At 49.2% G+C, this 14,749-nt stretch overlaps 1 protein-coding gene across 1 annotated transcript in view; it reads left to right on the forward strand.

The window, feature by feature from the left end:
• Positions 1 to 14,749, forward strand: part of UGGT2 (UDP-glucose glycoprotein glucosyltransferase 2) — a 518,153-nt gene that overhangs the window by 463,619 nt on the left and 39,785 nt on the right. The window contains exon 32 of the mRNA XM_075336749.1: positions 12,365 to 12,463. Coding sequence (XP_075192864.1) covers positions 12,365 to 12,463 — 99 coding nt within the window. The remainder of the gene's footprint in view (positions 1 to 12,364; positions 12,464 to 14,749) is intronic.

The following is a 14,749-nucleotide window of genomic DNA, read 5'->3' on the forward strand; positions in this document are numbered from 1 at the left end:
TCACACTCAGACTCACACTCAGACTCACACTCAGACTCAGACTCACACTCAGACTCACACTCAGACTCACACTCAGACTCACACTCAGACTCACACTCAGACTCACACTCAGACTCACACTCAGACTCACACTCACACTCAGACTCAGACTCAGACTCACACTCAGACTCAGACTCAGACTCAGACTCACACTCAGACTCACACTCAGACTCACACTCAGACTCACACTCAGACTCACACTCAGACTCACACTCACACTCAGACTCAGACTCAGACTCACACTCAGACTCAGACTCACACTCAGACTCAGACTCACACTCAGACTCAGACTCACACTCAGACTCACACTCAGACTCAGACTCAGACTCAGACTCACACTCAGACTCAGACTCAGACTCAGACTCAGACTCACACTCAGACTCAGACTCAGACTCAGACTCAGACTCACACTCAGACTCAGACTCAGACTCACACTCACACTCAGACTCAGACTCAGACTCACACTCACACTCAGACTCAGACTCAGACTCAGACTCAGACTCACACTCAGACTCAGACTCAGACTCACACTCAGACTCAGACTCAGACTCAGACTCACACTCAGACTCACACTCAGACTCACACTCAGACTCAGACTCAGACTCAGACTCAGACTCACACTCAGACTCAGACTCAGACTCACACTCACACTCAGACTCACACTCAGACTCAGACTCACACTCAGACTCACACTCAGACTCACACTCACACTCAGACTCAGACTCAGACTCAGACTCAGACTCAGACTCACACTCAGACTCAGACTCAGACTCAGACTCACACTCAGACTCAGACTCAGACTCAGACTCAGACTCAGACTCACACTCAGACTCAGACTCAGACTCACACTCAGACTCACACTCAGATGCAGACTCAGACGCAGATGCAGACTCACACTCACACTCACACTCAGACTCACACTCAGACACAGACTCAGACACAGACTCAGACTCAGACTCAGACTCACACTCAGACTCAGACTCAGACTGAGACTCACACTCAGACTCAGACTCAGACTCAGACTGAGACTCAGACTCAGACTCAGACTCAGACTCAGACTCACACTCAGACTCAGACTCAGACTCAGACTCACACTCAGACTCAGACTCAGACTCACACTCAGACTCAGACTCAGACTCACACGCACACTCACACTCAGACGCACACTCAGACTCACACTCAGATGCAGACTCAGACGCAGACTCACACTCAGACTCACACTCAGACTCAGACTCAGACTCAGACTCAGACTCAGACTGAGACTCACACTCAGACTCACACTCAGACTCACACTCACACTCAGACTCACACTCAGACTCACACTCAGACTCACACTCAGACTCAGACTCAGACTCACACGCACACTCACACTCAGACGCACACTCAGACTCACACTCAGATGCAGACTCAGACGCAGACTCACACTCACACTCAGACTCACACTCAGACACAGACTCAGACTCAGACTCAGACTCAGACTCACACTCAGACTCACACTCAGACTCACACTCAGACTCACACTCACACTCAGACTCACACTCAGACTCACACTCAGACTCACACTCAGACTCAGACTCAGACTCACACTCACACTCACTCAGACTCACACTCACACTCAGACTCACACTCAGACTTACACTCACACGCACACTCAGACTCACACGCACACTCAGACTCACATGCACACTCAGACTCACACGCACACTCACACTCAGACTCACACGCACACTCACACTCAGACTCACACGCACACTCACACTCAGACGCACACTCACACTCAGACTCACACGCACACTCACACTCAGACTCACACTCAGACTCACACTCAGACTCACACTCAGATGCAGACTCAGACGCAGACGCAGACGCAGACTCACACTCATACTCAGACTCACACTCAGACTCACACTCAGACACAGACTCAGACTCACACTCAGACTCACACTCAGACTCACACACAGACTCACACTCAGACTCACACTCACACTCACAGTCACACTCACACTCAGACTCAGACTCACACTCACACTCACACTCAGACTCAGACTCAAACTCACAAGCACACTCAGACTCAGACTCACACTCACACTTACACTCACACGCACACTCACACGCACACTCACACTCGCACGCACACTCAGACTCACACGCACACGCACACTCAGACTCACATGCACACTCAGACTCACACGCACACGCACACTCAGACTCACACACACACTCAGACTCACACGCACACTCACACTCAGACGCACACTCACACTCAGACTCAGACTTACACTCAGACTCACACAAACACTCAAACTCACACTCAGACTCAGACTCAAACGCACACTCACACTCAGACTTACACGCACACTCACACTCACTCACACTCAGACTCACACGCACACTCACACTCAGACTCACACGCACACTCACACTCACTCACACTCAGACTCACACGCACACTCACACTCAGACTCACACGCACACTCACACTCAGACGCACACTCACACTCAGACTTACACTCAGACTCACACAAACACTCACACTCAGACTCAAACGCACACTCACACTCAGACTCACACGCACACTCACACTCAGACTCACACGCACACTCACACTCAGACTCACACGCACACTCACACGCACACTCAGACTCAGACTCACTCGCACACTCAGACTCACACGCACACTCAACGCAGCAGACACACAACACCCAACACACAAACACCGCGGCACACACAAATATACGCACATACCGCACAACACACACATTGCACAAAACATACCTCCCCTCAAAACACACACACACACCCACACAAACCGCGCAACACACATACACAACGATACAGACACACAGCGCTCCACAAATAACGACACACAACGCAACACACAAACAACACCGCTCTCACCCCCCGCTACACCCAGACAACACCCAGAACATGTACAGCCCCTACACAAACACTTGGTAACTACACACAACAACATCTATCTATATATATATATATATATATATATATATATATATATATATAACAAAAATCATACATTAACTACACAATACGTAAATTCTAGAATACCCGATGCGTAGAATCGGGCCACCTTCTAGTATATATATATATATATATATATATATATATATATATATTTAGTGTCCCTTGGTTGACCTATCTCCTCTGAATATGAATGTTTGCAGCAAACTGCTCTAATAATAGTGGAGGTATGTCATCAATAGAAGTAACTAAGATGTTATTAGGCAAACTAGTCCTCATTTTGTTCTAGATCTCCAGATAGCTTGGGAATCTTAATAAAGCATTCAAGTTAATGTTACGTGCACACAGTACTTGATTTATGAATATAATCTCACATAAGCTCCCTCTGGTGGCAGTGGTGGGCTTGAATCAGATGAAGATAAGCAAGGGGTTTTTAACTGATTATTTAATAGTAAAATGTAGTAAAGATTGTCAGAATAAGGCAAGTTAATATGAAGATATTTTGAGCAAAAGAGCTTACTGTTTGGTGTCCTCGTCGCTGCAAGTAAGTCCAAGAAAGGGTGGTAAACAGACAGCACCCTGCATAAACCTGGCAAACTCACAATGTGCTCCATTCATTGCTTTGTATTTTTCTGAACTACGTAGATGTGAGCATTGTCTTGATTATTCTCCTGGAATCTTCCCCTTGTCAGCTGCCTTAGCAGATAGTACGCACAATTTTGCAATGTTTGTGAGGAAGATCATTTTAGTTAATTTATAGTAATAATCATCATTTGTTTTAGCTAAAACTCAGTGTACTCATTTATTAAGATGATAGAAATATTACATTTTTACACCAGTGAATATTTTAATCTGAATCTGTCTCGAGAACACATTCTATCAGAATAAAAGTAAGCATATTTATTTAAGGCAATGCTGCTCTAGTGGCATGAGAAAGGGGGGAAACTATTAAAAAGTGTGAAGGAAAAGAATTAACATTATTAACTTTAGGGAAATAAATAATCACAGAGGTGTAGTAGAATCAAATCAATTTCCAAAGAACTAATTATGAAATTCCTTCTTTCTTTTTGGTGTGTCACAGAACAAAAGGTGCATTGAAAATAACTTGGTCTGCTGCATCTTATATTCAGGGATGTACACAAAGCCTGTTAGGATATGCACCCACCCCAGTGCTGAAATTAAAGTTTCTATTTTAAATGAAATCTGAAATGTGTCCACTTTTAAGTTTATTTTAGTATTATAGCGCCATTTATTTCATGGCACTTTACATGTGAACAGGAGCATACATAGACAAGTACAATAATCGTAAACATTTCAAGGCATAGAGTGATACAAGAGGAGAGAGAACCCTGCCCGTGAGGGCTCACAGTCTACGGCAGGGATTCTCAACTCCAGTCCTCCAGACCCACCAACAGATCATGTTTTCAGGTTTCCCCTCAATATTAGGGAAATAATTCCACAACCTGTGCAACATTAAGGAAATCCTGAAAACCTGATTGAGGAAAACCTGAAAACATGATCTGTTGGTGGGTCTTGAGGACTGGAGTTGAGAAACACTGGTCTACAGGGAAAAGGTTGAGGTTACAGTAGGTGAGGGTAGAGCGGGTCGTGCAACGCCATGGTGGACTGAGGGTTACTGCAGGTTGTAGGTTTGTCAGAAGAGGTGGGTCTTGAGGTTCTTTTTGAAGGTTTCCACGGTAAGCAAAAGTCTCTGATCTATTGGGGTAGAGAATTAAGAGTATGGAGGAGGCACGGGAGAAATCTTGCATACGATTGTGAGAAGAGAAGATAAGGGGGAGTAGAGAAGGAGATCTTGTGAAGATCAAAGGTTGCGTGTGTGACGCCCTGGACTAACAAGGTAGTCAGAGACATAACACCACACACACCCCCTTCCCTAGACAGTCACAACAGTCAAACAAAAACCCTTGTTGCCTCCCTCCAGGGTCTGATGTCCACACCAGGGGGGTGGAGCCAGGCGGTTGGCCCCACCCACCGAGGAGTTCACAGGTCTGGAGGCGGGAAAAGCAGTCAGTCTTGTTTTAGTTTGGAGGTGAAAGTGAGAGGACAGAACCTGTCGGTGTCTGGGTAGGGGCCCAGACACAAACAGCAAGGTAGGCAGACGGTGGTGGCCGTCTGCAGGAGTTAGTGAATCTCTGCAGAGCCGTAGGACCAAGGTCGGGCATTGGCCCGCCGGTACCGGACCGGGGAACCGGAGTGAAGCTAAGCACACAGGCAGGGCCATCGGACCCGACCAGGCTTGGAGCCGCCGACAATAGTCAAATCCGAGTGTGACAGGAACCCCAGGGGTTTCCCAACAACCAAGACCCGACAGAAGGCAACAGTCCACACCGAGAGGATATACAGCCACCGCCATAGGCTAGAGATCCAAGGGCCAGCGCCTGCGGGCAAAACGGACTTCTACGGCACCTATACGCCGGGGAGCGGACTACCGGTGGGCAACCACAGGAGTCAGAACATTCTAACAGGTGCAGGGAAAGACAGCCACCATCAGCCGTCCGGGGAGAGCACAACACTGCAGCCGGCTGCGGGACCCTTCCATCCAGCCGTTTGGTTTACCAGAGACTCTGTCATTGACTGTCTGAGTGAGTACACCAGTGCCATCCGGCACCACGCCGCGCTGTCCCTGCAACCCTGCACCCCCAGCCATCCAGCCTCCCCGTATCACCACCGGGCCCCGGGACCACCAACCCCTACCCACGGAGGGGACAACATCCTAGCTGCTCCCTACCATCCTTCCCGGGATCCCCGTCACCAGCAGCGGTGGTGCTAATAATCACCACAACCCGTGGGTGGTGTCACGAACTCTCTCCCTAAACAAACCACCCCCTTTTCACTCGTGGATGAGGAGCGCTGCTCGAGTCCCCGGGTCCAGCCCACCGCTCAAGCCACCGAGCAGCAGCAGAAGCCCCGGACCCGAGCGTGGCGAGCGCGTCCCCTCCGCCCGCGACAACTTGGCGTCACGAACAGGATAGAACCAATCTACCTACCGGTAGAAGTGCGCCTTGCAGTCCCCGCCGGTGGCGTCCGGACGAAAAATTTGAAGTGCCGCCATCTTTGGCGCGAAGATTTCCCGCTCGAGCGTCTTCCCTGAGCAGGGAAGGCGCGAAAGTGAAGCCCCGCCCCCAAAGAGGAAGTGCTAGAAAGAACCAAGGGGGGGCGGGTGAAAGCCTGCCTCATGTAACCGAGGGCATAAGAAGCGGGGACGCCAGGACCCTGAAACATATCCCGTTCCTGGAGGCCGAGCAAGCAGGATGTCCGTTCCATACAGCAGGCCCACGCCCGGAACAGCGGCGTGGGTGGAAGCTTGGGTGGCACAGTTAAGTCACAGGCTACAGACCCGGCTCCAGCTCCTCGTGCAAGAATGGGAGGCTGGAATGGTGGAAGTGGTGGTGGCCGTGGGGGCCCGTGAGGCGGAAGCAGAGTCAGAGGAGCGAGTGAGTGACCCACGCCCCTGTGTCCCGGAGGGACCGGTCACTGCGGCTGAGGGGCCCGGTCTGCCTTTGCTCAGCCTGCTGCATCCTCCACTGCCCACATTGGTCGTCGCCACCCCCGCCGGTCGGCCCGTTGCTCCCGAACCCGGCAACAGATGACATCGCTCCCGCCCGCGAAGAGCCACCCGCAGGCGCTGCCCGCGAACAACAGCTTGCCCGGCCAGCACCAACCCCGCTCCGTTGGAAGGTGCCCGCTCCCCGAAGGGAGCCACCCGACTCAGAGGCGGCCGTACGCGAGGAGGCCCCAGCAGTCCGCCCGGCCAGTACAGAGGCGGAAGATGGCCCGCCTCAGGACCAGAAGGTGACGCTGACCACCCCCAAGCTCCAGGCCTCGGCTGAGGCTGCAGAGGGTTGCCACTGCAGGGCAGCAATGCAGGCTGCGACACAGCGGTGCTCCCCAACCCAGATGGTGCCGGTCGTGGCCTGCATCGGGGGCTACCTGCTGGGCCCAACCCCCGTGCTAAAGGAGCCGCCATGTTGGGAGCGGCAGCCGAACCCGATGGGCTGGGAGATAGAGGCCCGGGAGAGAAAAGGCTGCTACGTTGGCACGCACTATCGAGGCCAAGGACACCCTCCGAAAAGCCCCTCCCGAAGCACGGGGCCCGACCTTTGAAGGCCAAGTCTGGCAGTTCTGCCCCCGGCGTGGATGGGGGTTTATTTATGAGCCCAGCCTGGAGGTCGAGGCGGTCTTCTCACGGCGAGATGTGCGCAGCCAGCTGCCCCTGGGACATCCGGTGCGTGACCTACGTGCGGGTGAGTTGGTCAACTACACCTACCACCTAGGAGAGAGAGGCTGGTTCGCCCTGGATGTCCAGGGAAGGGTGAGCCACAGTGATTCCGAGCAGCCTCCTCCGCCATACAGTCCCAAGATGGATCTGGAGGAAGCATATGACGACGGCGACCTCAAATAGTGGCAGCGGTCCTCCGTTGCACCCCATTTGTCCCCGTTGGGACCCCAGCACCGTGTTTTCGTTAAACGAATGAACACCAATCACCTGAGTTTATCACCTGATCATCAACCAGTTGATTATCCCAGCCGTTGCCGGCAAGTTGTCCCTGTGGGGAATCTGTGTGTTTTCACCGCCCACATGAGGAACTACTCATGAACATGGCCGAGAACTTGCAGGCCAACCACGAACTTGTGGTTTTGTAAATAGTTTGTGGGCCGTTTTCCGTTCCGTGCTGCCTCCGGAGAGGCAGATTGGAGGAAGGGCCCGCAGCAGAGTAGGCTGGGGCCCAGCCACCACCAGGACCGGTGGCCATCCTCCGGGGGTCAGGGATCCCCCTGGACGTGGGGTCCCCTGAAGTGACAGCCGGGTGCGAGACACCGTACCCGTTCCCGCTCGGGTAACCTGGACCAGGATTGGGGTAAAGGGGTGCTGCCCGTTTCTTAGGGGCAGCATCAAGGTTTAGGTTACTTGGGTGGGGAAGCGGATGACAGTGAACCCGTCCGTTATTATTAAAAATGTTTATTAATGTTTGAAACGTTAAAGTGCCATGCCTCCCGTAAGGGAAGAACTACAAAATATGCTTGTGTTTTATGTTTTATATGTTAAATTATCTTTTACAGAAAAATAAAACCGGTGATGGACGGGCAGCCCGCTGACGGTCTGCATTTTACCAAGGGGGAATGTGACGCCCTGGACTAGCCAGGTAGTCACAGACAAAACACCACACACACCCCCTTCCCTAGACAGTCACAACAGTCAAGCAAAAACCCTTGTTGCCTCCCTCCAGGGTCTGATGTCCACACCAGGTGGGGCGGAGCCAGGCGGTTGGCCCCACCCACCAAGGAGTTCACAGGTCTGGAGGCGGGAAAAGCAGTCAGTCTTGTTTCAGTTTGGAGGTGAAAGTGAGAGGACAGAACCTGTCGGTGTCTGGGTAGGGGCCCAGACACAAACAGCAAGGTTGGCAGACGGTGGTGGCCGTCTGCAGGAGTTAGTGAATCTCTGCAGAGCCATAGGACCGGGGTCGGGCGTTGACCCGCCGGTACCGAACCGGGGAGCGGAGTGAAGCTAAGCACACAGGCAGGGCCATCGGACCCGACCAGGCTTGGAGCCGCCGACAATAGTCAAATCCGAGTGTGACAGGAACCCCAGGGGTTTCCCAACAACCAAGACCCGACAGAAGGCAACAGTCCACACTGAGAGGATGTACAACCACCGCCATAGGCTAGAGATCCAAGGGCCAGCGTCTGCGGGCAAAACTGGCTCCTACGGCACCTATACGCCAGGGAGCGGACTAACGGTGGGCAACCACAGGAGTCAGAACATTCTAACAGGTGCAGGGAAAGACAGCCACCATCAGCCGTCCGGGGAGAGCACAACACTGCAGCCGGCTGCAGGACCCGTCCATCCAGCCGTTTGGTTTACCAGAGACTCTGTCATTGACTGTCTGAGTGAGTACACCAGTGCCATCCGGCACCGCGCTGTGCTGTCCCTGCACCCCCAGCCATCCAGCCTCCCCGTATCACCACCGGGCCCCGGGACCACCAACCCCTACCCACGGAGGGGACAACATCCTAGCTGCTCCCTACCATCCTTCCCGGGATCCCCGTCACCAGCAGCGGTGGTGCTAATAATCACCACGACCTGTGGGTGGCATCACGAACTATCTCCCTAAACAAACCACCCCCTTTTCACTCGTGGACGAGGAGCGCTGCTCGAGTCCCCGGGTCCGGCCCACCGCTCGAGCCACCGAGCAGCAGCAGAAGCCCCGGACCTGAGCGTGGCGAGCGCGTCCCCTCTGCCCGCGACACGTGCAGATAAGTATTGGAAGACTAGGTCACAGATATATGGAGGAGACAGGTTGCGGGTAGCTTTGTATGTCATGGTTAGTGTTTTGAAATGGAGTGGGCAATAGGAAGCCAGTGAAGAGATTGGCAGGGGAGAGACCGGGGAATAGCGGGGGGACAGGTGGATTAGTCGGGCAGCAAGTATTTAGGATAGATTGGAGGGTAGTAAGAGTGTTAAAAGGGAGGCCACAGAGCAGGAGGTTACACTAGTCCAGGCGGGATATGATGAGGGGATCCACTAATGTTTTTGCAGATTCTTGGTCACGGAATGTACAGCTCCTGGAAATATTTTTGAGTTTGAGTCGGTAAGCGGTGGAAAGGGCTTGGATGTGTGACTTGAAGGAGAGAGCAGAGTCAAGGGTTACCCCCCAGGCAGCAAGCACACAGGACTGGGGAGAGTGAACAGCCATTGACATTGATAGGTCAGGTGGAGTAATAGGTGAGGAAAGAGGATGAATTCTGTTTTTTCCATGCTCCGTTTCAGAAATCGAGCAGAAAAGGATGAAATAACAGACTGACATTGTGGGATTTTGTTTGGTTAGGTGCTGATATCAGGCCAGAGAAGTAGGTCTGCATATCATCAGCATAAAGATGATACTGAAAGCCATGGAACTCTATAGAAATATTTAACCAAGTGAAAGTTGAACTCATTGGTATGAGTCTTGAAAAATCCACATTTTTACCAATTTGCAAATTAGGTATTCAAGAAAATCTTTCACCAATTTTTTTTTCATTAAACTGAACATGGTGTAATAGTGGCCACAGAAATGGAATAAAATATATTATTGTTTGTTTTATTATTTCGCTTCTGTTGTGGAGATATCATAAAATTTGACACACAATGAGTTAACACCCACTTGCACTTAGTTATCAGCTAGTTTTCACTGTGCAACTGTACTTCTTATCCATGTTCATTGCTGACCATATGCAGGTATTAATGCAATGGTATACATGTCTCCCATCCTAGGCCCCATCATGGTATATATGTTTCCCATCCTGGACCCCTTCCTAGTAAATATGTCCCCATTTCTGCTAATATATGTCCCCCATCCTGGGGTTCTTACTGGTAAATATGTCCCCCATCCTGGTAAATATGTCTCCATCCTCGGCCTCTTCCTGGTAAATATGTCCCTCAACCTGGTATGTAGGTCTCCCATCTTAGGCCCCTTCCCAGTATATATGTCCCCTATCTTGGTATAAATGTCTTCCACCCTTGGCCTCTTCCTCATAAATATGTCCCCATCTTAGTATATCTGTCCCCCATGCTGGTATATATGTGTCCTATCCTCGGCCTCTTCCTGATAAATATGTCCCCCAACGTATGTTTGTATGTATGTACAACGTAAAAAAAATCACGCTACTGGGATATTTTATTATGAAAGTAGGGCATTTAAGTAGAAGCATGCAATGGTGATTTACTCATCTGAAGCAATAGCGCCTGAGTCATCGCATGCATGTACCATGATCTCCGGCACCATTTCATTAAACACACTGCAGTGAAAACTATGAGAAGCATCGACGTGTGCGCAAATATAAAAAAAAATTCTGCGCACCCGCCGATTATTCTAAGTCTTCACCGCAGTGTGTTCAATAAAATGTCGCCGGAGATCTCAGTACACGCATATGCAGACTCTGGCTCCATTTTATTGAAGACCTGCATACCATGGCAATGAGCACACGCCACCAACAACAGCATTGGCGGTGCGATATTCAAATAAAGAAAAGGGGGCAAGCTAGAGGATGCTGGAGGAGGAGGAATAAACGTGAGAATCCAACCCACAAAAAACTGCCCATGTTGCACACATCAAAGTGCAGTGCTTTTCTGCAACTTTGATAAAAAGATGTTTATACAAAGATGTGATGCTTGGTTGATTAAACAAGTATGCTTGATTTCAGCATCTTAGGGGTACTTTGCATGCTGCGACATCGCTACTGCGATATCGTCGGGGTCAAATCGAAAGTGACGCACATACGGCGCCGGTAACTCCGCCGGAAAATCGGTGATCTGTGTAGCGTTGGTCATTTTCATAATATCGCACCAATAGGAGATACGATGTTGTTCCTCGTTCCACTGCGGCAGCACACCTCGCTATGTGTGAAGCCACAGGAGCGAGGAACATCTCCTTACTTGCCTCCCCTGGCTATGCGGAAGGAAGGAGGTGGGCGGGATGTTTACGTCCCGCTCATCTCCACCCCTCCACTTCTATTGGCCGCCTGCCGTATGATGTCACTGTGACGCCGCACGACCCGTCCCCTTAGGACGGAGGCGGGTCGCCGGCCAGAGCGACGTCGCAGGGCAGGTAAGTCCGTGTGAAGCTGCCATAGCGATAATGTTCGCTACGGCAGCTATCACAAGATATTGCATGTGCGACGGGGGTGGGTGCTATCGCTAGCCAATGCTAGCGATGTCGCAACATGCAAAGTACCCCTTAGTGCCTCTATGGCACTACTTTTACCTCATATAGCAAAATCCTGTTGGTTAGTCCTCTTTAATATCCGCCTGGCAGTGGGGCTCTCAATCCAAGGGCCAGGCGGGTTGAGAACGCCATTAACCTGCATATTAACCCATTATCTGCAAGTTAATAGCGTTTTTTTATATGACAAGTTCTCATTATCTGCGTAGAAGGGCAAAATGAGAAATTACAGTGCTATATAAATAGATGATTGCAATATATTAAGAGAATAAAAACTTTAATGGAAGCGCTTGCTTAAGGATCTAAGAGCACTGTGAGTGTTTTTCACTGACGTTCTCCTAATAACAGCTATCCTCTGTGTGTAGCTGACAGTACTGCCTGCTTCTGTGGACAATCAATTGGGTTTCACCTTTGGGGGTTACTTAGTAGTCCAGTTTTGACAGGCATTTTATTAACAAAGGAACGTCGCCTTCCATCTATTTTTGACATTGTGACTATGCCTCATAAGTTGTTAAAAACAATCATGAAATTCACAGGCACAAATTTCTTTCATATAATATGTTGAAAATTGGCAAACTTAACTATTTCATTGCTTGTGTTTAACCAAGGTAAACATCTTTGTTCAGCTTTACAGGAGCCACAAATATTGAATCAAAAGAAAAGAAAGCCGACGTCCTAAATATCTTCTCTGTTGCATCTGGGCATCTATATGAGCGCTTCCTAAGGTAAGGCTACAAATTCATTAAAAAAATGATATTTTGTCAATATAAAAATGTAAAAGAAACGTTTACTTGTTCCTATTAGTTTTCTTATTAGTCGTTAGCTTGCAATATTTCTTATTTAATTTCCTCATTGCTTTTCCAAACCCCTTCAATATAAGCCCAATTTTACTACAATATTTTCTGATGAAGTTGTAGTTTCTATATTTTATTACTCATTGGACCCTCCAATACTAATTGGAACAACCCTATAGAAGAAAAAATCTTGAGACCACATTACAGCTCTCATCTATTCCAGTTTTACACACACTCATTCATTTACCAAATATTTAATTTTAACCCCTTCCCAAACTGAGTTTTCTTTTTTTTTTTTTTTTTTTTTGCGCTCATGTTTTTTCCTCCCATTCTTCGAAGAGCTACATTTTTTTTTTATTTTTCTGTCAACAAAGCCATAAGAGAATAATAGCTTTAAACTACACCATTTGTTCATTTTTGTTTCACAGCGTTCATTGTGTGGTAAGAATGACCTGGGAGTATGATTGGTGATTATACATACAGTTTAAAAAAAAAAATTGGTTTGTGTCCCAATTTTCCATTATTTTGCTTTTCATAGTCCTGTAGGAGGACTTGCTTTTTGTGCAGCCAGGTGAAATTTTCTTATTCCATATTTGGGTGTATACTGTATTTTTTGTTTTAGAAGATGAGCGAAATTATAAGACGCACCCCAAATATAGAGGAAAAATAAGGTAAAAAAACAAAATGGGGTTTGACTTACAATCCGATGGTGTCTTACCTTGGGAGTGGGGGGGTGCTCTGTCAGCAGTATGGGCTTTAAAGAAATGGCGCCTGGAGTCTACACGTGAGCAGATTGAGCTATCGGCTCAATGACAAGCCGAGATCTCATATGTGCATGCGCCACCTACGGGTGCCATTTCCCTTAAGTCCACTGCTGGGCGGCACGTGCGCAGATGAGATGTTGAGCCGAGAGTTCCATCTGCGCAGGAGCCATTATTTGAAGCCCACACCGCCAACAGAGCGTCTGGGACACCCAACGTACCGCATCGCCCTACTCCACGGAGCCAGCACAGCCCCTGCAGCTAGCATAGCGCCTATTCTCCACCTCCCGGTAAGCTACATTTTGAATATTCGGAATATAAGATACACCCCTCATTTTGCTCCCAAAGACACCTGTCCACACACTCAATCAATCACACTTCAACCGCCCTACCATGTGCCTAATACCAAAAAGCTGTCTTAAGGACACCATGCAGGTGCAAGCAGCTTGGTGAGAAGCAGTGATGTTCAAACCCGAACTGTAAAATTCGGGGTTTGTACCGAACACATGGTGTTCGTGCACACGATCCCGAACACAAGCCCCCTGAGTTTGTGTTGCAATTCGGGTCCAGTTCAGGTCCAGGGGCTGTAGAAAAAAAAGCACATTATTAAAAAACATTATGATCATACTTACAGGTCCCGCAATGCGTCCTGCAGACTCTGTGTCCCGGCCGCTTTTGCTTCTGTGTCCGATCATTGCTGTGCCCCCGGTAACCACCACTGACTAAAGGATCTTCAATGATGTCATAGCCTCGTGACTAGTCTGGTGTGAATGTTGTACAGACATCGAAGATCCTCTTAACGGAACTTTGACTATCACTGTGCGCATCGCCCGGCACGACGCTGGTCAGCTGCATGTATTTCCATGCAGCTGAGGCACTCCTGTCCTGAGAGCATCAGGCCATGCGGGGTGATGCAGGGTGAAACGCAAGTGGAATCATACCCTCACTGTCAGCCTGCTTCTTATTCTGTACAGAGCGATGAAGCAGAGCTGACATGGCTCTCTCTACTTCTCACTCTGTATAGACGATGTCTGTACAGAGTGATGAAGCAGAGCGGACAATGCTCTACCTGTGGACTACGTCAGGCTAAGGATTTTTTTTTTATAATAAAGATAGAGTCTCTCAATTTTTTTTGTTTTATTTCGAATAAAAAATTATTTCTATGTGTTGTGTTTTTTGTTTTAATTGTTTACTAGAAATTCATGATTGCCATGTCTAATTTGGCATGGCATCATGAATTTCGGACTTAGTACAAGCTGAGAATACAAAGCTGGAATTAACCTCTTTATTACCCAGTGTGCCACCACCATCAGGGCCGCTGGACGAGCCTGGTAAAGCGCCTGGAAATGGCGCTAAGAAACAATGCACTATTTCCAGGGGCAGCTGTGGAGAATCCCAGCCCCCAACTGCCTGGTTTTACCTGACTGGCAATAAAAATACTGCAAGAGCCCACACA

Source organism: Anomaloglossus baeobatrachus, chromosome 2 (genome assembly GCF_048569485.1).
Source record: "Anomaloglossus baeobatrachus isolate aAnoBae1 chromosome 2, aAnoBae1.hap1, whole genome shotgun sequence".
In the NCBI taxonomy this organism is placed as follows: domain Eukaryota; kingdom Metazoa; phylum Chordata; class Amphibia; order Anura; family Aromobatidae; genus Anomaloglossus; species Anomaloglossus baeobatrachus.